General features: G+C 32.6%; 2 protein-coding genes across 2 annotated transcripts in view; one reads left to right on the forward strand and one right to left on the reverse strand.

Annotated features, from left to right (window-relative positions):
• TfIIA-S (general transcription factor IIA subunit 2) overlaps window positions 1-956 on the reverse strand; it is a 30,501-nt gene extending 29,545 nt beyond the window's left edge. The window contains exon 1 of the mRNA XM_035371425.2: window positions 741-956. Within this exon, the coding sequence (XP_035227316.1) occupies window positions 741-812 (72 nt within the window). The 5' untranslated portion in view covers window positions 813-956. The remainder of the gene's footprint in view (window positions 1-740) is intronic.
• A 223-nt stretch (window positions 957-1,179) lies between these two features.
• Window positions 1,180-27,730, forward strand: part of LOC118199534 (thioredoxin-related transmembrane protein 1-like) — a 52,163-nt gene continuing 25,612 nt past the window's right edge. The window contains exons 1-3 of the mRNA XM_035371424.2: window positions 1,180-1,440; window positions 5,120-5,235; window positions 12,366-12,411. Coding sequence (XP_035227315.1) covers window positions 1,298-1,440; window positions 5,120-5,235; window positions 12,366-12,411 — 305 coding nt within the window. The 5' untranslated portion in view covers window positions 1,180-1,297. The remainder of the gene's footprint in view (window positions 1,441-5,119; window positions 5,236-12,365; window positions 12,412-27,730) is intronic.

Consider the following 27,730-nt stretch of genomic DNA (forward strand, 5'->3'; position numbering starts at 1 on the left):
AATTCACAAACACTATTTCACACAACACAGAATAAAGCCAAATACAAAATTTCCAGATTTTTCCCCATTAAAGAACAGTAATTCGTCCATTAAAATCACATGACATATCCCATCATCTCTTCCGATTAAAGAACCGTAATTCGTCCATTAATATCACATGACATATCCCATGATCTCTCATTTCCCCCACACAAAATAATTTGCGTAATCGGAACTCAGTACTGCTCCCATTATTACCAAAGTCCCAGGTAGTAACCTTTATCGCCTCCAAAATGTCGCCAAACTACCAGTTACCGTAATGTAAAGATCAACCTCCAATTCTTCTTACTCTATAAGTGGGCGATTCTGCACTTTAGCCCAAAATTATTATTCTATATTCTTATTTCTAATACAGGGAAAATGAATAACCATGGAAAACGAGCTAACTGTCATCAGCTTTGCGCAGGCACATACTATATAAAAAAATAAAGCACGCCGAATACGTGAAATAATTTAATAGCTGTGTACTCGGTCAATTTTCCTTACACGCAGAAAGCTCTAGTGTGCTCTGCAATTATCAAAATAATCCACTTCAAATTTCACTGCACTAATTACACATTATTTAAATTCATAATTTTGATGTTATGAAGCAATATTGTGCATAAATGAAGCTCATCATAAGTAAACCATTTATCATACGCGCGCTAACGATCAACAAATAATTAAAAACCATCAACTCAGTATGAAAGAAAAACTCATACCTGTATTAATTCATCTAGAGCTTCCTGAAGAGTATGTCCAAGGGTTGTATTCCTGTACAGTTGATAACTCATTTCTATCAAAAATGAAATACAGACTGCAAAATAATTTTAAAATACTATTAGTGCCGCACACCAAAGCTGTTGTTATTATATATACAGCTTTGCCGCACACTTACGCATGAAACCAAACGGTAAGTTGGTAATGACGAGTGGTAGTAGTTGAAGTAGTTGCATCTTCTGAAAGCATCTTTCACCTTCTCCAGATTTTAATTTTAGAGAGCTATTCATCAAAAATAGGGAAAATATATTAATAAATTTTTATTACGAATGAATCAATAAGTTTTTAAAATTTTATTTATTTCAGATTACATTATTTTGAGTAAGAAAAATGCGTGCTAGGAATACAAATCCAAATGAATCATTTGACTGTTGTGTGGCATTAACACATAATAGAACTGAAAATGAAGGAAATTCATCTTTAACCGGAAAGCTCAGCTTTGAATTTATTTCGTGTCCTTTTATTTTCCATTAAAGAAATTTTTTAAAAAAATTGCTTGATGATGTTATCGAAAAGTTATTTCATAGTATTCCTTTTTTCAGTCGTAGTTATTCCAAATGTAGTGTTAAGTAAAGGCCAAGTAAAAACCTTAGGTGAAGAAACATGGCATGAAATGCTAACTGGAGAATGGATGGTAGAATTGTACGTATATACATTATGTATTATTTTTTAAATACTTCTGTATATTTAAAAAATTAAATAAGCTATAAAATTTTTGCCAAAATATTTCGTTTCACTGCTGGAATTATTTAAAAATTCGTGTTATTTTATTTCTAGATTACAATATTATTCGCTTTTATTTATTTAAAAAAAATATCTGATGTTCTTCTAAGTAGTGAAGATTCTTTGTATTTCTTAACTATAGGAATATTTAATATAAAGAAATTTTGGGTAAAATGCAAAATCACCCATTGTTTGACGCGTTGTTAAGAATTGCACATACTCAGTATCCATGTACACATCGACCAATTTTCACTTTAAAAAAAATCCCAGAATTGCGCAAAAATGGCATTGTGCACACCCTTGACTTTATCTATGTACACATCGACCTATTTTCCTTAAAAAGTCAGAAAATTGACAAAAAATCCAATTGTTTTTACCCTTCTAAAAAGCGGCAAACAAATAAGTGGACGATTCTGCACTTTACCGGGAATTTTTTCAAAGAAAAAGCATTATTCATTATAGAAAATTATGTTTGAACAACCAACGAGATGAAATTATGCTTTAGCGATAACTCGATAGCAAAATAGTGATGAAGCATCCATTCAGTTATGTTTAGCAATTTTTATATAAATTATAATAATGATCTGAAATAGTTATTTACTCTTATGCTTTCATTCAGTCATGTTTAGCCTTTCTTGTATGAATTATAATAATAAAGTATTAAATGAAATTAACCTTTCATCTAAATTAAAACATCAATCGTAGATATTTACTATTATACTTCCTTTCTTGCATTAGGGTTGCCGCAATTATTTTTGGCAGTACTGGCATCAACAATAGTTTGGTGATTTTTTATGGCCTTCAAAACCGAATAGTACCAAAAAATGTTCACTTATGCGTCAAAATAAACTGTAATGCTACCAGCATATCACGGACTCTAGAAGCTAATAAACATATTCTAAAAGTTTTCATTCAGTGTTGAAAATAAGTTTGGATCTTAAATAAAACATTACTCATGTAAATAACAGAACATTCTTTTTAATAAGCTTGCTTACTACACGTACATATTTTTGCTAATTCTATAAATTGTTTTGTTGGCACTTCCAAAAAACAAACCTAACCATAATTATTAGTGGCCAAAACACATTAAGTAAATAAATGAAAGTGGCATAAAATACAAACTACATATCATCTAAAATCCAACAGGTAATACTTAAGTATTCAAACTGTATGATAGGAGGAAAATGAAATATATTGCCTTTTACCTTTGATAAATCAGATGGCTTGTTTTTTGACATGGGGATAAGCAGACAAAAAAAAAAAGTTAGTGCTGATCTGAGGGATGGAAATGGTGATCTTTTTCTCCTATCTTTTAATCTTCTACATCTCCGACTAACTAATCTCTGACAACTCAGCTGAAAACGTCATCATCTAGAAGCCTTGTAGCATTTTCTCAAGTTGGAAGGTGAAACTGCTTTATGTATACAGTACAAAGTCTTAAATCCAAATGCCCAATATCCAGATCTACAGGACCCCAATTTTGGAAGATGAAACTGTTTTACTATAAAATTCAAAGTCTAAAATCGGAGTGTCCTGTTTCCAGACCATTAGGAAATTAAGAAATAAAAATAAACCAGTAAAAGAAAAGTAAACAGCAAGTACAGTAAAAGTTTGACTATCTGGAAAGCTCAGAAAATGTCAAATTCCAGATAGTTGAGTGTATAAAATTAATCATCAATGTCAATAAAATCATCATATAAAAACAGTCATCTTATTTGTTACCCACTTGAATATCAAAAGCCTGCATTTAAAGGAATGTGTGATTCTGAGAAACGAAACACATCGCATGCATAAAAGACGTATTTCATAAGCCTTAAACATGAAAATGAACCGTTTCTATCACCTGGTCATGTAATATTACTTAAATGTCACCAAGATTCAGTTTTTGTGAACTGTTCATTCGTACAGTTGTTAAAATAAGAATTTTTATTAAAATTATTCATTAGGTTTGAGTATTTGTTGTCCAAATATCTAGAATGTAGAATTTAGATGCTTGAATGGCTGGCACTTTAAAATTGCTTCCCGAATATCTTACCCACAAAAGACTGCTTGAAGTGGCAGATAAGCCAAAGAATATGTATTGTCAGAGTCGTAGCTAGGGTTTTCAGCACCCAGGGGCAACTGAAGATTTCGTGCCCTGTACTGCTTGCCAAGGATGGAAAACATTTAATTCTAAAATGTCGTAACATCAGTTTGGCATCCCTTGGATTCTGCGCCAGGGGACAGATGCCCCCTCTTGCCCTCCCTCTAGCTATGCCCCTGTGTATTGTACATAAGACGTTCTTTGGATAAGCCTCCCAACATCTTAACAGAGATGGATACAGGTCTTATTTCTAGCAGCGGTTGTTCATGGAGCCCTTGTAGCCACCTGAAATAGAACAATCTGTTAATCCACAATCTACCTAGTATCCCAGCTTGATAAGGTCATGGGAGGATGCATTCGTATCATTCATTACATTCATTTCTATGGGGAAAATTGTTTCAGTTTATAATTATTTCACACTTTAATGAATTAAATTTATGAACCAAAGTTCCACTTTTTCTTTTCGATTTGTTTTCAGGAAAAGTTTTAAATTTTGTGTATGTATTAAAACATGTGTACAAAAATTGCCATATGTTATACAGTTACCTAGTACAGTCAAAAGTCATTAATCCGGACTCATCGGGGCTTCGGCGATTCCGGATTATTGATGTTTCCAGATTATAGATCATCAGTTTAAATCCCGTAAGATGGCATGCAGAAATTCTAAAATTAAAAATATGAAACGGTAATTTATGAAACAAAGAACAATTATGATCTAAAGGGTATCAAAATTTACAAAAAAAAAAAAAAAAAAGGCTTAATATTTATTTGTTTACTTTATTAAACATTTCTTTCAATGTAAGTTGTTTAAGTTGCTTCGTTTTATGTGATAATACTTTCTCTTTAATTCTATAAACAGACATAATTTCTTGTTCAGTTAAAAAGTTCCGCTGTTCAAGTACCGTAATTGCTCTGCTGAGAATACCGACTAACTTGTCAGTCGAAATTTTTTCGTTTTCACTAACCTCTCTGTCACTTTCTTCATGTCTTTATCTATTTTTTGCAGCAATTCTACTTTTTGTTTGATGGATATCGAAACATACTTTCATTTTGTAGATCCTTTGGGAGCTCCAACATCGGAAATTCTATTTGACATAATCGAAAGTTCAAGTTTACTTTTATAAAATTGCTCTTACAGTCTGCAAAAAATAATAAGCCGCATCCAATTCGAAGATTAAGGAACAACGCAATCATCAACATTAACTGAAATAGATAATTAGATAATTTTAGCTTATACTGTCCGTTATACATTAAACGCGCACGTAAAAACGTATTCTGCGCTTGCGCACACGCATATGCGCAGTCATGAAGGTCTTACGCGCATGCGTAAACGCCTATGCACATGTGTCAACGCGGCACGTGCGCAAAAAGTTTTTAGCTTTGAGGTCCAGATTATAGATCATTCCGGATTATGGGTGTCTGAATTAACGACTTTTGACTGTACTTATTTTTGCATTAAGGATTCTTTATATGTTATATATATATATATATATATATATAGTTTCGTTTTATTAGCTTTGCACCTTGGTGTCCTGCTTGTCAACAGTTACAGCCTATATGGGAAGAATTTGGTCAGTGGAGTGATGATTTAAGTATAAAAGTTGCAAATGTTGATGTCACCCAAAATCCAGGTAAAGTTTAGTGTGCATAGTTTATTTTTTTACATAAATCTTATTACTGAAACTTAATAATTTTTACAGTTAAATTGCTCAAATATGAATCCAGTTTAATGTTTTTAGTCGTTTAACCATATGTCAAATTGTTGATGTATGAAGGTCTTCAAACAAAATTTTATTATTAAAGATACTTGCCAATTTAAATTTAAAAATAGGTAACATTAATTTTATTAAATTGGTATTCATTTCAGCTTAAAACCACTGTATTTGTGACTTTTGAAAGATAAACAAAATGCAGTGCGATTGTGTATGATTTCAGTTTGTCTCTTTAAATGTTCTAGTTTCACTAGAGTTTTAATTTTATTTTTTTGCGGGAAAAGTAATTAATTTTAAAATAGATCTGTCTTCAATTTTAAAACTACTGAATTATTTAGTTGTGTTTTGAATTTGCTATTAATTGTCATAGTTAAATCCTCATTGTTGTAGCCTTTAATCTTTCATTTAACCTTTAATGTTTCATTTGGCCTTCAATATTAAGCTTTAGGTTTTTCCTTGTTTTTTCATATGTTGCATCTTAAGTTTTTCACACTTATCACTTTTTTCTTTCTGCTTTTGCATAAGCATCTCTTGAAATTTTCCTTGTTATGCCATGTGAAGGACAGTTAAAGAAAATTATATTTGTATGACTGGTTCTTTCAAGCCAACTGAATTAATTGAAAAGTAGAAGAATCCAGTTATAGTGTGACCTGTTTTTGAAATTCAAATGATGTAGAATAAATGTAATTTAATGAATTGAATGTTAAAGAAAAATACCAAGCATTTAGACATATTTCTTGTACAATAAAATGTGTGGTACATGTAATTTAATACAATGAATATTATTGATTTTATTTTTGCTAAATTTTTATTTTTATATGTATTTTGTGTTTTTTGATTCTGTTTAAATATATGACCTATTTCATCTAACTTTCTTCTGAACTGATTGAAGATTTGATGATTATCTGTCTTAAGTTAATATTACATACAGATGTAGAGAGAAAGAAAGAGAAAACAGCAATTAAACAACATAATTTTAGAAAATTCTGTAATTATATATGTATTTAGAGAATAGAAAATTAGCCATATTTGGTCCATGTTGATTTTATATTTCTTGTCTCTTACATATAAAAAAAATATCTGCCATATGCTGTATATATCTATCTACCTATGTATTTATGTATACACATATATATATATTTACTAAAGAAGTATTGATTATATTATCTCCTAATATTAATTTAGTAGAAATATCAAAAAAGAGGGAACCCATATGTAGGAAGTTTAATTCCGAAAATTATGTTTTAAAGTAACTTGAATGTAAGTTATGAAAAAAAAAAAAGTTTTACGGGGACTTGAATTTAAATCATGAATAACAAAATTTCAAACTTTGAAAAAGAAATTAAAAATGAAAATAAAAATTGGTAATTATCGCTATTGATCGGAAATTAGTTGACTTTTCAAGGGGAACAAACGAACTCCCGTTCAATGAACAATTATTAATAAATGTGAAGGTGTTTCGTCTTTTACTCAAGTAAGAATGATGATGCCAAACTGGCAAATTAATTTAGGCCAATATTGTAGTTCCGTGAAGTGATGGGATTTATAACCAAAGTAGAGTACCAAAAAACTCATTCTGAATGAAGCATTTTCGCTAATACAAGATTCTTTATAAATTTTGAGTGAAAAGCAATTTATGTAGTAAAATTTACAAAATACTTGAGTAAATATTCCCCGACACCTTCACTTTTATGCATGTTAATTCAAGACTATTTGTATAAAATGAACAGTAGTAATCTTAATTGGAATTATGAAATAGAACTCAAAGTAATTGTAATAAACATGAGAAAATTAAGAAACATAACAATGCTATCTTTGCAAAAACAAATCAAACAAAAATTGAACTATATATACAATAAGAAAGAGATGTGTCGCATGCATATTGCTAATTTGTTTTTTTTTTTTTTTTTTTTTTTTTTTTTATCACAAACTCTCTTCTTCTCTCAAGAGCCTTTACCAAGCAACACAAGCCTTCAGTTATACTAATGTAATTTTAGAAACAACACCATAACTGCTGTAAAATGTTCTTAGTGCTTTTTAATGGAGATTTTTTAGAAATTATAGAAAAAAAATTGCAATTGTAACTATGTGAATGTAGGTATGCTTCTGTTATTGGGACTGGATTCAGAAATGTGTGTATGCATGTATGTGTGTGTGTATACACACACATATGTATGTACATATATACCTGCAGAGATGGACGTATATATCCATACATATGTGCGTGCGTACATACCTATATATATATATATATTTCTGAATCCGGTCCGGGTAACCGAACAGTACCTAAATCTATTATGTCTAAGTATATCTAACTATGTAATGTAATTATTTGTAACTAGTTGTTCACCCTTAGAAGTTTTTTCTAGGTGTTAATGTGAGTTATATCCTTTTTTTAATCCTTATTGTGGATTCAAGACACAACACAAAAAAGTAAAAATTAACATAAAACTTCGTTTCTTACAGCTAATGAGACTTAAAATAGTACAAAACAACCTATCATCTGTGGTGTTTCAGTGGCTTATTGGAACTTTGTATTACTTTCTATTAAATACTGTACATTAACTGGGTTACAAACCCAGCAAATCTACACAAAGCTCCAAAATTAATTGGGTCAAACTAAGTGCTGCTAACTTTCAACACTTAACCAACCATACCAATGTCATCTGTTCTGATCAGCAGCTTTCTATATTTAAGCAAGCAGCTGTGATGGCAACAACCAGACTTCTATTATGAGTCATGCTGATTATTATTTTGCTTCACAATTAAACTTCACATAAAATTTTCATATACCTCTGGTCTGAGCAAATATGTGATGAAATGAGGCATGAAAAGAATCAATATAAAGCTGTTAGCAAAGCCAAAATAAAAATCCACTAATCTTTAAAATATGTAGGATTATTATAAGTGTAAAATGTTTCAAGAACTTTTATAATTTAATGCTAAAAGCTTTATGAAGCTAATTTTATTCTTGAATTCGCCTTTAAATTAAATGTTAGAGGATATTATGATCTGTAAGTAGGATAATACATCCTACTTACAGATTTATTTTGTTCTTTAAAATTACAAAAGTGAAGTTACAAAAGTTATATTATACATGTGAAGTTTGGTTTAGATAATTGTTTTAGTTTGTTCAGTTGGTTTTTGCTTTATAGGTCCTTAATTTTTTTTTTCATTGACGATCCTTAAAAATACTTAATTTCCATGTGCAGAACTGTATATGAACTTTGTAAATAATGTTAACTCATAAAAAGTTATGACAAAAAAAATAGACAAAAAGAAAATGTTAGTAGGATGTATTATCCTACTAACATTTTCTGAAACTAATACTGAAGTACCAAGAAAACTGAATGTTGGTATGATGAACTGAGAAACGACTGAAAAAATATTAAAAATCTATGCCAACTCGTATCACTGCAGTGGAATTCTAAACAAATGCTGATATGTAGCTTTTAAAAGTGTGATTTTCTGTTGAACTATATGTGGCTTAAGTGTAAAGGAAACAATGTGTAATAGTAAAGCTTAAAAATTTTAAAATGGGTTAGCAGAAGTGAGAGCAAGAGCAGACTGGTAGATTGTGAGCGCAGCAAGAGAGCATTAAATACCCTTTTGGAGACCATTAAAATCTGAAACCTTTCACTTTTTTTCCCCCTTTTAACTTTTTCTCATGGGAGGGGGGGGGAGACTTTCATGTAAATCAAATACCTTCAAATAAATATGTAAGGGCTGTTTATTTATTTGATAAACTTAAAATGATCAAACAGCATTGAAACTAGGCTAACAATTAAACTTTCACACCTAGCTGACATCTTTTATTGAAATTCCAATGACTATGCAAGTTTATATTTTACTGTTGTTAAATCGGTAATGTAATTGAAATACAAAATCTTCAGGAATGATGACATACATAATACAATACAAAGTCTAATCTGAACCTCAAAAGCTACAAACTTTCTGTGCATGCGTAAACGCATTTACGCATGCACGTTTAATGTATAACGGACGGTATAAGTCTATTTCAGTTAATGTTGCAGATTGCGTTGTTCCTTAATCTTCTAATTGGATCTGCCTTATTATTTTTTGCAGACTGTTTGAGCAATTTTATAAAAGTAAGCTTGAACTTTCGATTATGTCAAAAGAATTTCCGATTCTGGAGCTGCCAAAGGATCTACAAAGCGAAAGCATGTTTCGATGTCCATCAAACAAAAAGTGGAATTTCTCAAAAAAATGGATAAAGGCATATCCTTTGTTTCTCTAACCATTCCGATATCTGTTTATCAATTTCACGCTGCTCTGCGGGGGGGGGGGACGTCACCGCGTGCAATAAACTGGAAGTTGATCTGTCAGCACTATCCTTACCTTCAGGGCAGATGTTTTTATTTTATTCGGCTTATAATTCCTTACTAAATGTAGTATTTCATCTTGATGTACTCAGTCTTTGATATGATTTAAATCAAATTCCTCGTCATTATAAATATCACGAATACGCATCAAATAGTTTTCTGGTTGCAATTTTCTAATTTCGACTATGTGTAATGTATGTTTTACGCATGCGCGCATTGAAAGAAATGTTTAATAAAGTGAACGAATATATATTAAGCTTTTGGTTGATCTTTACATTACGGTAACTTGGCGATTTTTTGGCGAAAATTTGGCAACCAACTCTCCTACAGCAACCCTCTATTTTTTTCCCCGCCGCCATTTTGTCTTCACGAAGTAAAGACATGTTTCTTTTCTTTTTATCTACTGAACACTTCTTCCAACAATCTAGTAGCCGAATTACACTTATGCTAGAAATTTTATCAAACAAAACTGCTTAATCATGACAAATATTCACTGCAAAATTGGGAAAAAGTGCACAATACCATACTCCTTACACGTTTCTCAAAATAACACATACACGCCAACTTATTTTTACTTAAAAAAACATCCCAGAATTGCACAAAAATGGCATTGCGCACACCCTTCACTATATCCATGTACACTGCTTTTTTCTCATAAATTAGAAAAATTTCACGAAAATACATGACAATTTTCTCAATCTTTAAACCCGGTAAAAAGAACATATATGAAATTACCTGATCGCGAAAAAGTATTTACCCTTTACAAATATGAACATTTCCACATATAAAATAAATAAAATATCCAAAAACTTTTACCTCTAAATCATGTATTACATTATGCACGTCACCAACGAATTCATACTGCAAGCATTACAAATACTTAGTATCAAATATTTAAATTATTTCCATGCACATTTATTTCAACTTAAACGTATACCAAATTCCTACAAACATAAAATTCACAAAATAACTATCATTTCATTAAAATATAATTAAATTCAAAAACACTACTTAAAATATAAATGAGCACGTACATTAAATTAATAAAAATTACCTTACAATCCTAATTACTTTAAACTAAATCATTGCTAATAACGCTATAAATCTGTAATAATCATTGCTAAAAACATTGCTAATAACAATTTTCCCATAATACCAAATTCCTTTCCACCTTACATTGAGAACAATGCATAAAAATAATATCCTCAAATAATTAAAAATACTAACTTACCTAATCTTCTTCAGAATCTTGATTACGTGGCGGATACACTTTTCTAATTCATTCAATAAAATTATTGAAAGATTTTTTCTGCGAATTTTTCCTCCATACTTCCTCCATTAAATAAAAAGCAAACTTCTCTTTATCACAATGCCTAAATACCCATTTCGAATTCACTTTAGTTAGGGCCATGGGATCCAAAAATTAAACAACACTGTTTCACACAACACAGAATAAAGCTAAATACAAAATTTCCACATTTTTTCCCGATTTCCCCCCTTTTCCGATTAAAGAACCATAATTCGTCCATTAATATCACATGACATATCCCATGATCTCTCATTTCCCTCACGCAAAATAATGCGTAATCGGAACTGAGTACTGCTCACATTATTACGAAAGTCCCAGGTAGTAACCTTTATCGCCTCCAAAATGTCGCCAAACTACCAGTTACCATATTGTAAAGATGAACCAAGCTTTTTTTTTTTTTTTTTTTTTTGTAAATTTTGATACCCTTTAGATGATAATTGCTCTTTATTTCATAAATTATGGTTTCATATTTTTAATTTTATAATTTCTGCGTGCTATCTTACCACATTTAAATTGATGATCTATAATCCGGAAAAATCCCTAATCCGGAATCGCCGAAGTCCCGACGAGTCCGGATTAAAGACTTTGCACCGTATACTCAAGTTAGTATGAATAATAAAAATGATGTAAATTAAATAAAAGAAATTCAGGTTTTAAAAGTATTGAATTTACTGATAAGTTCAAGGTGAAGATTAAATTAACTGCTCAAATATTAGAGGGTAATGGTTTCCAACTGACAAGTGGTGCATTGATTTTGAGACAATTTGTTATTCTAAGTAGAATTAAGTAAAAAAAAAATAATAATAATATTTTGTCAATACTGACTTTCTGTTTTTGACTGTGTAAGATTCAAATGCTGCAATGTTTCATGTCCCCGTTTCCTATATAAAAAGAATGCAATATTTGATATTTGTCACTTGATCCCAATTGAGGAATATTTGTCACTAGATGTACTTTGCTATATGAAACATGCAGTGTTTGAATCTGTCTAATAATATAATAGCTGATCTCATGTTGAACATATCTGTTCTAGAGGAGGCTAAAAAATTGATCTGTTTTGAAATGTGTAAAGTTGCACTAAAAATTTAGTGCATACAAATGTTTCTCTGTTTTTCCTTAAAATATTTCTCAAATTTATTTTATTATTTATAAATTTTAATTGAGCTTAAAAGGGAGTAAATTATTTTTTCATACCATGATAATTTCTTTTCTGAAAAGATGAATGTTATGATATGTTATTAACCGAAAAAGGAAAGTCTTTATAAAATATTTTTTGTCAAAACAACTATGTATTTTTTATGCTTACTTTTTCTTTGTTTTTATCTTTTCACTAGAGGGAAATAAAGTAAAAATATGATATTTTATTTCAACATGAAAAGATAACTTTATATTTTTAGGTCTAAGTGGACGCTTCATGATCACAGCTTTACCAACGATTTTTCAGTAAGTCTATTTTTTTATAGTTTAGTTTGAGAAATTAAAAATTGTGTTCCTTTTATCTATGTTCACATACATTTAATTAAATACTCTCTGATTATCCGCATCCACAAGAAATGTTGCCAACTTATGCATCACTTTGTGGCTTGGCAAAAAAACATTTGTTTGGCTATTTTTAACGGTCCATAGGTATTATTCCATTTATAAATAATATTGATAAAAAAAGCATTTTCTGAGGAAAAAGAAACAAGAATCTGTATAACTGATATTTATTTTTACGTTTGGTAGATATTATTTAGCAAAATAACCATTTAATTATAAAGCATGTAAATTGCATATACTCAGACCTGTAGTTTTCTCATGCATGCATGATTTGTTTTTTATTGCACATGTACTCAAAAATTGCAATTTTACCAAAAGTCAAAACCAGGGGTGCATATTAATCGGTTATCTTTACTTGAAAATAACACCTCCTCTTTCCTTTCTTGCTGTATTTTAGTTGTAAAAATTTAATATATAATAATAATAGTCTTACAGGTTACAGGTTCTTTGATCAGTGAAACTGTAAAATGAGAGGAAGGATTTAATTGTGATAACACTTAAATAAAAATTATACTGTTCAAATGCTAAATAGTTTATATAGGTAATTACTGTATGTACAGGGTGATTCAATGATCATGGGACAAACTTGTAGGAGTGGTTAAGCATAATAAAAGATGTATTTTTTGTATAGGAATGTAGGGTCTAAAGTGACATGTTAAGCCACAAATGCAAAAAATGACACAGAAGGGAAAAATGATTTTATATACAAAATCAACGCAAAGCGTTTCTTTGCAGCAATACAGTATTCACAAGAAATGTTCAAAATTGTAACCACCAGTAATAATACATGCTTGGTAACGTCATAAAAGAGTTTGTCGAACACTTTGAAAAATGTGAGGCATTTCATGCACGCTTGCAGCCACAATAGATATTCGTGCAACGAGGTCCTCCAGCGAGTCAACGGGTGTCTCGTAAATGATGCCCTTCATATGCCCCATAAACAGAAATCCATGCTGTATGAATCTGGTGAACGGGGTGGGCCATGGGACTGGTCCACTGTGCCCAATCCATCGCCCTGCAAAATTATCATCCAAGTAATTTTGGCCAAAGTAATTCTTCCGCTGATGCATCGGATTTCGGTTTGTGCAGCTCACTACCGCCCTCTACCCCCTGCATTGCCAGCCAGTCACAGCTGTTCATATTACTGTTGCTGGTCACGTTCTTGAACATTTCTTGTGATTACTGTACTGTTACAAAGAAGCACTTTTGTTGATTTTGTAAGTAAACTCATTTTTCCTCTCGTGTCATTTTTCGCGTTTGAGGCTTAACATGCCACTTTAGACCCTACACTCCTATACACAAAATACATGTTTTAGTATGCTCAACCACCCCTGCAAGTTTGGCCTATGATCATGGAATCACCCTGTATAAATCTATAACTATCGCTAATTATAATAGTTATTTCTAACAGAACTATTTTAATTTAGATATGCCTTTACTATGCTGAAACTGATATAACAATGTATCTCCAACTTTTCCTCATCTTTCCTTTGTTCTTTCTTTATCTTATTTTTCTTTCGTTAAAGACATTGTTATTTCAAAGAAATGACTGTTCACGTATATTACTATTTCTTAAATTGTAATAAGCATCTTATTTTCGCTTATTGTGAAGTGTAAAAAATTGTGGGTAACAATTATTCAAAAATTTATTTATCTTTTAAATAGTGTGTTTATAGTGTTAAAATTTGAATTTAATATTTCTTTATTATTATTATGATCAAGTAAGCTGTTCTATTTTTAAATAATCCTTCACCGAGATTTAGAGTAAATAATTCAAAATTACATGCCTGTAAATTGTCTGACTTATCTATGCTTAGTTTTATTCTTGCTTGAGTTTGTCTTCAGAATTGAATAAATATACTTAAGCATTCTAGATTTATACTTTTCATCCTTTAATGACTAAAATTAACATAAGGTTACAAATGCATTATACATATTTTCAACACATGAATCTATATAATTCTTATTGCGTGTGTATAGCATGATATATCATTTGCAATTTCTTTTCAATTCTTTGTTAAATAAATTCACAACAAAGTTTATTTTTCATTTTATTTAAATTAGATAACTTTTAGCAAAGGTATCATTATCATCCTTCCTTCCTTTCTCGGTGAACTGCTATCATCCGCAATGCATTGCATCTGACGATTCATTGTAGCTAATGGTGTTAGAAATGTTCCTCCAAATAATTTAACAAAAGTTACTAACAAAATATAACAAAGATTAAATAATTGAAAATATATTATTAGGCTATCACGGCCTTCCACATCTTTCATTTTTAGCATCTTTTGTGTCACTAACACTATCAGAAACCAGACAGTACCCTCTAGCTGAATGGCATGGGAATGATATAACACAATGCTTATAGATTCACTGAACCTTGAAAATATTTGTGCAATAAATACATTTTGCAATTTCTATTGCTAAAATATGAAATTTAACAGCAGCATTTCACTCAGCAATGGATAAAACCACTGAAAACTAGTAGTTTCTGGTTAATTTCCTAGTGACAGAACAGGCGTCCCATATAAGGTTTTCATGGTTTTTCTCCATATCTGACAAACAATTATGCTTCTCAGAAACATTTTCTCACAAATTCCTGTAGCTAATTGCCCTTGAGCACTTTGCTGCAATACAAAAACAGTGTAACATACAGAACTTTTTTTTTAGTCTATGGCTAGCTACTTAGCTGATTAACCCTGCAATGTAGGAGTCAGCGTACAGAGTATGCCAATGCCCTCTTTTTTGGCTGTAATTTTTAGACAACCCCTTCCTGAGCTTCCTCCTTTCCTCTACCCTCCTTGAAACATTGCTGAGTGCACCTGGTATTTCTGGTCAGTCTGGTTTTCGCCTTCCTTCCGAAAGCAGTTATTGTGAACATGTCGCTTAGGCGAATGCAGTACACCGCTCCTCCAAATATGTACAGAAAGAATATTGTACCTCCTGAAGATTATTTGCGTGTTTTAGAAGAAGTATCGTTTGATGAAGACTCCGACAATTTGGATAACGCATCTGATGTTGATGAATCGGAAGTCATCGAACATTTTGATCATGAAAGTGACTCAGAAATTGAGGGAAATGTGTCTAAACATCCTCATTTTCCTTCCTCAAATGATGTTTCCCTAACAAATGACGATTTTAGTGGTGTTGAAAATGACATGAGTGATTTAAAATATGAGGACTTTTTTGTAAAAAGAATTTACAAAAAGAAGAAAGTTGAAGGAAAGTTTCTGAAAGAAGAAAAGGAAACTTATAAGTGGAATAAAGTTCCCCTCAAGAGCAAATTCGCCAGAATGCCTCGAGAAAATTTGATGGAAAAAAATATGTCCAAGTGCTAAAACTTGTGACGATATAAATGATGAGCTTTCGGCTTTCCAGAAAATCATAAATACAAATATAATTAGTGCTATCGTGCAATATACAAATATTTATCTCAAATGTAACAGGACTGCAGATGATCTCCAAAACATCTCAAAGAGAAGTATGTATGATACCAATTGAGCAGAAATTTTGGCCTTTGTAGGAATTTGATTCTTATTAGGGTGTAAAAAAAAAATGTCAAAACTCAATTTGGAAGAAGCATGGGCAAAAGATGGTACTGGAATTGAAATTTTGCAGTGGATCTCAAGCGATTCAGAAACCTGTGTGCTGCTGTTAGATTCGATGATAAAGGCACAAGGTATGTGCGAAGAAAAACTGATAAGCTTGAAGCACTAAGAGAATTTTTTGAATCTTTCAATCAGAACTGTCAAAACTTTTATACACCAGGTGACGAACTCACAATCGACGAGAAGTTGGAACCCTTTCGCGGGAGATGCTCTTTTATAAGCCCGCAAAGTACGGTCTGAAAATTTTTGCAGTTGTTGACTCAACATTTTGTACATTGAAGCTTGAAATTTACTGTGGCAATCAACCCACAGGACCTCACGAGGCTTCTAATTCATGTATTGATATTGTCAAAAGGCTAATTGGTGCGTATGAAGGTTCCAACCGTAACCTGATGACCGATAATTGGTATATAAGCTACCCGCTAGCTCAATATTTTCTTACCAAAGGTATAACACTTGTGGGCACGCTGAAAAAAAAAATTAAAAGGAAATTCCAAATGAATTCCAGCCATCAAAAACAAGAGAAGTCGGCAGTTCACTGTTTGATTTTCAAAAGGATATGACAATTGTTTCATATGCAACGAAAAAAAATAAGTGTGTAATACTGCTCAGTACTTTACACCATGATGACAAAATTGACCAGGAAACGAATAAACCTCAAATAATCCTGGATTATAACAAATGTAAAGGCGGAGTTGATACCATAGACCAACTTCGTAGTGTAAACGCAACGTATTAATTTTATTTAAAATGTATTTTCCCGATTGGCAACAACAGTTTTTTTTAGAACGATAATGATTTGAACTGTAAGTTTTTTTAGCAGTAATGTTGACGGTAATGTTTCTGAATAAAGCAAGTATTTAACAATTAATGTTTGACGGAATGTGTTTTTAATAAAGGAACTAATTAAATGCTAACATTTCAGAAGTGGGATAAACTAGAATTATTATCTAGATTTAACAACGTATTGCCTTAACGTACGCTAAGCCTAAACTGAATGTGGAAACTCGCCAAAACTGAAAGTAGAAAGGTACGTGAATTTATAAACTGTTTATGTTATGTCTAAGTATTAAACAGAAAGAACTTAAGTATAATTATTGTATTAGTATTTGAAAATTGAAGTCTAAAATGGCTTATTTGGCAAGAGGCAAAAAATGTGATTTAAAAGAACTTGCTTTGGAACTTGATGTAGATGGCCCTTCTGATATTAAAATTGTAGGCTTAAGAGATATGATTTTGAATAGTAAGAATTATAATGAAGACTTTACTAAACAAATGCTAGATAGAATTATAAATGATCGTTTAGACAGGGAAAAGTTAGAAATTTTAGAAAAAGATAAGCAAAGAGCATTTGAAATGAAAATTATAGAAAAAGATAAGCAAAGAGCATTTGAAATGGAAATTATCGAAAGAGATAAGCAAAGAACTTTTGAACTTGAAAAATTGAAAATAGAAGCGGAAATCAGAAGTAGTAATGTAAATGATTCTGTTTCTTCTAATGTTAGTAGAAGTAATATTTGTGATATGAGTAAATTAATGCATAAGTATGATTTGAATGAAGGTGATATAAGTTTTTATTTAGTTTTATTTGAGAGACAGGCACGACGTATTGGGTTAGAAGAACAAAACTGGGTTTCTCAGCTGTTGGGTCTATTGCCTTATGAAATAACTCAATTAATTGCCCGTGAATCAGAAGAGAAAGCTAACGACTATAAGCACGTTAAACAACTGCTACTGAGAAAATTTAAGTTAAGCCCTGAACAGTTTCGTCAAAAGTTCATTGATCATATTAAAACGTTGCATAATACGTGGAAGGACATCACGTTTGAATTAAAAAATTATTTTGAAGAGTGGCTTGCTGGATTAAATGTAACAGATTTTGACTCTTTAAAAGTAGTGTGTATATTAGTGCTATCGTGCAATATACAAATCAATTAAAGAATCATTAATTATTACTGATCAATTAAAGAAGAGGGTCCCCGCTGCTATCCGAGACCATTTCATTGATGATTGGTCTAAATTCATTAATCCTGAAGAGTTGGCTGAAAAACTAGATGAATATGAAAATATTCGGGCAGGGATAAAAGTACTTCAAGTAGAAAATAAAACTTTTAGGCATAATTTTAAGCCCAAATCTGGTTCTAAATTTTATGAAGGATCCTATAATCAGTATTCAAGACAAAGAAATGTTAATGATTCCATGCAGACAGATGATAATTTCAAAGTGGGTTTTAAAAACAGTTTTGATAATAAATACAATCTGAGAGATAAATTTTATAAAACAGACGAAAGGAAAAGGGAATATAATTCTGGCATCCGCAATGAAAACGGTGAGCCGAAATGCTTCAATTGTAATGATTATGGACATATAGCGACGGATTGTCCTCAGCCTAAAAAAGAAATTATTTGCAGGAAATATAATGAAAAGGGTCATACTTTTAAAAAGTGTACGTCTAAGAATCCAGACTTGACAAATGTTAAAAATTATTTATCCGTGGACCAGAATTCAGGTGTTTCACCAGCTGTATATTTAAAGTATGCTCGTATCAATAATGGAGAAGAAATTACTGCAATCATAGATACAGGTTCTAGTTCGTGTTTATTGAAACAGTCTGCGGCTAAGAGACTGAATCTTATTGTAAAACCTGATGTGGAGGAATTGTTTGTCTTTGGGAACCAGAATAAACCAGCCGCTAGAACATTGGGAAAAGTAACTGTTAACTTAGAGATTGATAATGTGGAAGGAAAGGACATTACAGTTCTAATTGTAGGAGATGAAACACAACCATGCGACTTATTAGTTGGTCGAACATGGATTGATTTACCGCATATTGCATATGCCAAGATAGGTAATACCTTGCACATATGCTATGCTAATGACTGCCCATTTTCACAGTTGCAAAATGATAGCAACACTCCGCGAATTAAACTGAAGGCTTCCCAAGAAACTCAAATCGAAAGTAATACGCTTAATTTCGTGAAAGTTAAAACTGATGAAATAAATAACGGTTATGTTTTAATAAGTGGATCGGCAGATGACTTGGGCTCATTATTGGAAGTAATACAGGGAGAAACAGTGATACCAGTCACTAACTACAACGATGAAAAGGCAGCAACTCTGGACAATGATGGAAAGTTTGAAAATACAAATACTGTAAAAGTCACTAATTCCAAAGGTAGAAAATCACTGAAAAGGAAAAGGACTTCAAAGAAAATCATTAAACAGAATACAAGTGAAGAAAATAAGTATCCTAAAGAAGAAGCTAGAAGTGATGGCATCAATGATATTAAAGAATGTAAGCCTATTCAAGAAAAGCATTATAATCAAAAGCTTAAGAAATATAGTAATAAGTGTAAAATTACAGCACTTGAGAAAGAGTTTAATACAGGGAAAGAAAAGTGTTTACAAAAAGAAACTGTAATAGATAATTTTGCTGGTGAAGAAACAAAATTAAAAGGAAATAAGTTTGTTGAGAAACAAAACAAAAGATAACCGGAGAAAGATATTGCAAAAGGAAATAAACCTCGGGAAGATGTAAATCCATCTGCAAAGCAATCTAAGATAAATGAGGGAATAGACAGATCTCCTAAGAAAGTAATTACTGGTAAAAGAGAGCATCTAAAAAGGAAGAAGTTAAAGAAGAGATTTGAAGATATGCAGATGAAAATGAAAGCAAATTATGACAAGAAGAAAAGCAATTCTTTAACATTCGAACGAGGAGAAATAGTAGTTATGAGAAGAATACCTAAATCAACCGGAGAATCAACCAAAACACAACAAAAGTATCGAGGACCTTTGGTAGTTACAGAAGTTTTACCAAGTGATACCTATAGAGTGACTCAATTAGAAGAGAAGGTGAAAGGACATTTCTTTAGTACGACAGCTCATGTGAGCCAATTAAAGTCATGGCAGTGTCAAGCTGAATCAGAAGAAGACGATGATGATGGTGATGACATTAGTGTTACTGGGGATAACGATAACAACACGCCGCATATTACTAAAACTAGGACACGGAAAAAGAATAGAAAACGACGGTGAATCTATATGACAGCTAAAGACTTTCGGACTATAAACATTAATATTACAGATTTAATTTTTTTAAATATAAGTTCTTAATGTTCCGAGGTCGTAACTAAGTCAGGAAGCCCGAATGTAAATGCAATGTATTAATTTTATTTAAAATGTATTTTCCCGATTGGCAACAACAGTTTTTCTTAGAACGATAATGATTTGAACTGTAAGTTTTTTGAGCAGTAATGTTGACGGTAATGTTCCTGAATAAAGCAAGTATTTAACAATTAATGTTTGGCGGAATGTGTTTTTAATAAAGGAACTAATTAAATGCTAACAGTAGTAATTTCACTGTCGCCCGAAAAACCAAGAGGTGGACAGTGGCAATATTTTTTGCACTGCTAAACGTAGCGGGCATAAATTCGCAATCGCTCTTGAACTTCTCCAAACCTGATGCAACCATAAAATTTAGAAGATATTTTTTTAAACATCTAGCTACATCTGTGATGAAACCACATCTTCAGAATCGTCTGAAAATGCCATTTCTCCTGTCGCATTCCAAAGCTATTATTAGAAGGCTGGTATCAACAGAAGCCTACAAGACGACCGAAAGCGATGAGGAACCACTTGTAAAAAAGATCAAAGGACGCTGCACTGAGTGCGGTAGAATGAAGAATAATTACACTACCATAATTCTTAGTGTGCTAAGTTTACCTGTAAAAATCATCTGGGCAAGACAGTACATCTTTGCAAACCCTGCTGCAGTGAACAGGGACAATCAGTAGAGGATTGAAGTAGCAAAAGGTTTACGATTTTTCATTTGTGAAATTTATTAATTACCAAACTTTTCTTTACGAAATATTTATAATTTTTAAATTTGAATTATTATCTTATAATTTTTATATAGAAAATAATGCAGAATACTATTTAACTTTAAATTACATTTCCAGTGCATTCCACTTTTTGGGTTAATTAAAAATTCGTAGTTTCCATCTTTACTGCTTTTTTTCCGTTATTATTTTTCTTATATAATTTTTACTATGACGAATCACCTTATTAATGCCATGTATAAGATTAAATAGTTTCAAACACGAAGAAGAGGCTCGAGTACTTCATACGCTGCCTCTCTAAAAGTGTACCATACGCCAGCCCCTCCAGCTGAGGGTTGAATAGTAATGTTTGAATCCATAGGTCATTTAATCATGATCACCAAAAGCATTTCTGTAGGTGCACCACAAGGGATGGCCAGTAGTATATCAGCAAGAGCAAAAATAGACAGTTCCTCTGCGAAGCTTGTTTAATTTAAAAGTAATATTTTTCTCCATTCACTAATTTAACCTAAAACTATTTAAGGTTCCTTACCGAGGTATTTCTCAGAAGACTCGTAACCAAAGATAAGTCAGCTTGCAGCCCACGTGACAACTGGTCACGTCCCTTCGCCATTAGCTCCTGCCCTTCTTGGACTCACACTTCAAACTTATTCTCTTTTCAGCGCCCAAAGAGCAAACATCTGATGACAGCCGGAACACATCAAGCAGAATGCTTGATAATCTCGGCATAAGTGTAACTTGGCTGTAATAGGAAACGTACTAGAAGTGGTATAAACGAACTGTTAATATAGCAGTGCCCTCATATACATGTTTTCTATTATTTGTAGTTGTAAAAATAGTGTAAGTTTCGACATGTTTGCTAAGTACATAGCGTATTCGGAAACTAAGTACTGTTTCATTCTAGCGCTGTGGTAGGCGTCCTGCGCATGCACACTAGTCTTTCTTGTTCACCGACTTTCAATTGTCGTCATTTTGGTTGCTCTATGTTGTGTTTTCAGTTTGCTGTGCACATTCAAAATGTTTAAGACAATTAGTTCTCCCGCTGACTGTAAGATACGTGCCGTGATTAAATTTTTGAACGCAAGGAATGTTAAGCCGGCCGAAATTTATCGTCAAGTGACAGAAGTTTACGGTGAATACGCGATAAGTGATGGAATGGTGAGAAAGGTGGGTAAGAATGTTTAATGCAGGTTGAACAAATGTCCACGCCGAGGCTCGGAGTGGTCGGCCTTCTGTTGTCATCGATGATTTGGTAAGGAAAGTTGATGAAGCAATTCATGAGAACAGACGCTTCACAATGACAACTCTTTCAGAGGCATTTCCACAAATTTCATGTACTGTTTTGTTCAAAATTGTGTCTGACCGCTTGAATTATCACAAACTGTGTTTCTGATGGGTTCCAAAAATGCTCACTGATGTTCACAAAACAAAGCAACTTGGTAGTGCCCTGACATTTTTCACGCGGTACAGTGATGAGGGGGAAAACTTTTTAAACCAAATTGTGACAGGTGATGAAACTTGGGTGTGTCATTTCACACCAGAATCGAAACAACAATCGATGGAGTGGAGACACACTCATTCTCCGAAAAAACAAAAGTTCAAAGTGACAATGTCATCACAAAAAATCATGTGCACTGTCTTCTGGGATAGGAAAGGCGTTTTGCTTACTGAATTTCTTCCCAGAGGTGAAACCATTAATGCGGCACGATATTGTGAGACTTTAACAAAACTAAGGCGTGCCATTCAAAACAAACGAAGAGGAATGCTCAGTAAAGGAATTGTGTTGCTCCATGATAATGCTCGGTCCCATACTGCTGGTGTCACTCAATCGTTAATTCGACAGTTTCATTGGGAGCAATTCGGTCACCCGACGTACAGCCCGGACTTGGCGCCATCCGACTATTACTTGTTCTTGCACATGAAGCGCGAGCTTGGTGGCAAGCGCTTTGGATCTGACGACGACACGAAAAATGCTGTGGAGTCGTGGTTATCGAAACTGGCGGGAAGTTTCTTTGACGATGGTATACAAAAACTGGTCACCATCTATGACAAGTGTTTGATCATTGGCGGAAACTATGTTGAAAAATAGTTTAAGACATGTATTTTCATGTAAAAATAAAATTGGATTCGAAAAAATTGTTTTACTTCCCCCCCCCCCAAAACGGTACTTAGTTTCCGAATACGCCTCGTAACAACAGGCTATGAAGAAATATAGTACTCAAATATTCCTAGTTCTGTCATTTCAAATAAACATATACTTACATACTCGATTCAGATAGTTAAATTTGATACCAAGTCCACTTGTAACAAAGTGGTTTATACTGGCAAGAACTGGTGAATGTGAGATAGTTGACCTTAGAAAGTCTTCCATGAAATAATACCTTCCCATAGCAGAGTTGCCAACTCTCCCGATCTTCGACCGCTCTCCCGCCAACCCGATTTACAATATATTTCTCCCGACTTTATCTTATTCTTAAAATTTCTCGCGATTTTTATGGAACTTGGCTTAATACTTCGTTATATGGGGGCGGGGAATGATTTTGGACATCTGAAAGCAATTGAATTTTAGAAACGTCGTTCTCCAGTTCTCCAATGTGCATCGAGCTCCACTGCGTGTCATCTGGCATATATTAGCCAATGAGCATAAAGCAAGCTCAAGGCTGTTATTTGGATGTTCTTTAGTTATTTCGTTCATCTTGTCCTGAGTAGTGTGAGTAACGTGCCTTCGGGAAATAGTTTTAGAATTTATTATCTTTTGTTATCTCTGCGAGAAAGGTGAAATACTTGTGTACATTTCAAAAATCGTACACAGTTGACTTTCCTTCCATTATTTCCTCAAGGAAATGTAATAAATTTGCGATGTGTACCGACTGTCATTGCGATTTTTCGATTTCGCAGGGTGGAAGGGCAGATGTTCTCAAACATATGCGTACCCAAAAACACAAGGACAACATGAGTTGTTTAAAAAAACAACAAAAAAAAAAAAGAAAAATTAAATTTTTCTTCAGAAACAAAGGACCAAAAAGTTATTAATGCAGAATGTCTGTTCTCTGCCGTTTTACACCTGCCACTGAATGCATTGGATCACGCTGCAGCTTTAGTTAGAAAAATGTTTCTTTGATAGTGAAATCGCTAAGAAATACTCAAGTGCAAGGATCAAAACACAAGGTTCGTAGCGGTCCTTACAAGTGCTTATAAGTCCTTATATTTGAAAATAAAATATAAAGGCCCTTATAGGTGCTTACTTTTTCTTTAAAGCCTTTTTTTTTTTTTTTTTTTTTTTTTTTTTTTTTTTTTTTTTGTTTTGTTTTGTTTTTAGTGCTTATTTTTTGCTTTTAGTGCTTTTTTTTAATCCTTTTTTTTTTTTAATGAATGCGTATTTTTTTCCCGTACTAAAGCCGAAACTAAATAAACATCTTTTATTATTTAAATGCAACATCAGATGGTGAATCATGCTCCCAGAAATTGCTTTTCCCCCTTTCATTTCATAGCTGTAACATATAGTGCGCGCGAGAGTGCAGACAGGTGCATGTCGTTCTATTGGTCAAAGAATTGCGAAAATGGTAGAAAATTCCGGTACATTCGGTATTCTTTTCCTCCCAACCAAATACTACACACGTTTTAATTTCTATCAAGATTTTAATAATTTACATTCTCGTTCCGCGTGGTGAATTCATATTCGTGTTTATTATGACCGCTATGCTTATATTATGAGCATATGCATGAATATTTATAATAATATAGTTGCAGTAACTGCTGAAGTATAGATAAACTTCCAAAAATTGGGTGTGTTTTTACACAGATTAGCTTTCTAGGGAATAATATTCGGAATGGCTTAAATAAAATGTTAGGTTAGGTTAGGTTATTCAATTACGGCAAAGCCTCGGGGGCTATCTGCCTAAGGGGAGGGATGCCTTCGTGGAGGACTTTCTAAGGGAAACTGGCTCGTATACACGTTACACATGGGGAAAACCACGAAAACACCCATGCAGCTTGCCCGTTCGCGGGATTCGTACCTCGGACCGAACTACCAGTGTTCAGCGACTTTACCGCTCGGCCGCTGGTGGGCCTTAAATAAAAGGAAAGTAATCGAATAGTAAAAAAATTTTTTTTCCCAATACATTTTACAGTACGGAGGTTTGGAGGTTCTCCCCTTTCTCCGCAAAATCTCTAATATTGAAGCATCGGATTTATTTTTTGTCACTGTCCAATCTGGATTGAATAGGACTAAAATTTCTTGTGGTCTACCCAACCCAAGCGAAGATTGATTCTATTCCGGAAATTTAACGCAGTCTGTTGAAAATTAGAATCAGAAACATCCCAGATTAGTAAGTCTCTTTCTTTTCCTTTATTTAGTTCTTTATTCTCCGAATACCGGCAGCTGTTGAATCTGATTGCGTAATATCACATGTGGAAGGATACAATTGCGCAATACGCCGCACGTATTGTGCAATAACGTTTGTGGTATTTTGCAGAGATAATTAATTTTGATGTTCAGTCTGAGATTTGTTTATAAACACTTAACAGAGTTTTACTGTGCTTTCTAAGCAGAATATATCTCAGTTCCGTTGGTCTATTTTTATATGATGCACATATCGAAATGTCAAAATCATTTATTTAGCCGAGAAATCTAAAGAACGGCTACAATCTCCCCCACTCCTCTTTTTCCAGGTACTATACGGAATATTCGGCAATTTCCGAGTATGCGGGTTAGTTAAGCTTTTACTGTTAAAAGAGACTACATGAAGCAATTCCCGTCTTCTGATTTCAGAAATGTGCTTCTTTTTTACTTAAATTACTTTGCTTGAAATATATGTAAAGGGAAAACTGTTATGCAATGAAAATTTAGAAAATGTTCAGAATTTTGATTTAAGTTAAATTATTTAAATATTAATATGAGTAAAAAAATAAATTGTATTTATAATTAGGTGCCAAACGAATACAATTAATATGGCTTATTATTATTTATTGTCTATATTTTGAACTGAAATTTCATCTTTAAATCTTGTAATATAGTTTAGTTCTGCATAGTTTTTTTTTTTTCTCTCGTTGTAAACTAATTCTGTAAATTGAACTGTCATTTAAAATTTAAAAAAAAAAAAATTAATTATTTTCCGTGGTTGAGGTAATGCTCATTTTCTTAATAAATATTGCATTGCTCATGTTTTAAATTACAAGTCTAATTTTTCTTTTAAGGTTATGCAGTTGTGTATAATGTAATTAGACAGGTGCTTATTTTTTTAACTAAAATGTGGCTATGAACCCTGAAACAGGTGCAGTTGTTAAAGAAATGAGTTTGAAAAATAAATCTTCAGTTATTGGTTGTATTAAAACAGCTCCGTTCTGCCTCTCTACGGATGGAAGCAATAATACTGATTCAAAACTGTATCCAATTGTTGGTTCTTTTTTTAATCCAGAGTCTTCAGAAATTGAGTGCAGTTTACTTTCTGTCCCCACTTTAGAAGGACATTCGACAGGCTTTAATATAGCACAGCTAATTATTAAAACTTTAAAAGAAAATGCAGCCTGTCTGGATGATTGCTTAGCACTTGGTGCCGATAATGCACCAGTAATGGTAGGCTTGAAGACTGGTGTTGCATGCATCTTAAGAAAGGAAAATTCAGATTTGCAAATTATGAGGTGCATCTGCACCTCTTAAATTTAGCAGCTGAAAAAGAGGCAGCTTCTTTACCAATACATGTAGATGAACACATTGTTGATATTTATTGTTATCTTGAAAATTCTAAAAGGAAGGAAAAATTGAAATACAGTCAAAAGTCGTTAATCCGGACTCGTCGGGACTTCGGCGATTCCGGATTATCGATTTCTCCGGATTATAGATCATCAGTTTAAATCTCGTAAGATGGCATGCAGAAATTCTAAAATTAAAAATATGAAACCGAAATTTATGAAATAAAGAACAATTATGATCTAAAGGGTATCAAAATTTGCAAAAAGAAAAGGCTTAATATTTATTTGTTTACTTTATTAAACATTTCTTTCAATGTAAGTTGTTTAAGTTTTGCTTCGTTTCATGTGATAATACTTTCTCTTTAATTCTATTAAACAGACATTCTTGTTTTTTGTTTTAATAACCTCTGTCGCTTTTCTTCGCTATCGGAAGTGAATTATAATGACGAGGAACTTGTTTTAAATCATATCAAAGACGGAGCATATCGAGATGAAATACTACATTTGGTAAGGAATTATAAGCCAAATAAAATAAAAACATCTGCGCTGAAGATAGTGCTGACAAATCAACTTCCAATTCATTATAGGCGCCCGCCGCCGAGCAGCGTGAAATTGATAAACAGATTTCGGATTTCAAAACATACTTTCGCTTTAGATCCTTTACATATTAACAAATATATATCGGAAATTCTATTTGATATAATCGAAAGTTTAAGCTTACTTTTATAAAATTGCTCTTACAGTCTGCAAAAAATAATAAGCCAGATGCAATTCGAAAATTAAGGAACAACGCAATCATCAACATTAACTGAAATAGATAATTAGATAATTTTAGCTTATACGTCCATTATACATAAAATGCACACGCGAAAACGTATTCTGCACTTGCGCACACTCATATGCGCAGTCGTAAAAGGTCTTATGCGCACGCGTGAACGCCTCTGCGCATGTGTCAACGTGGCGCATGCGCAGAAAGTTTTTAGTTTTGATGTCCGGATTATAGATCATTCCGAATTATGGGTGTCCGAATTAACGACTTTTGACTGTAGTTCCAACAGCTGCATAATACTGAAATGAGAAAA

The sequence above is a fragment of the Stegodyphus dumicola genome, chromosome 4, assembly GCF_044657685.1.
Source record: "Stegodyphus dumicola isolate Sdum_Otavi_A_Nest chromosome 4, ASM4465768v1".
Lineage (NCBI taxonomy): Eukaryota > Metazoa > Arthropoda > Arachnida > Araneae > Eresidae > Stegodyphus > Stegodyphus dumicola.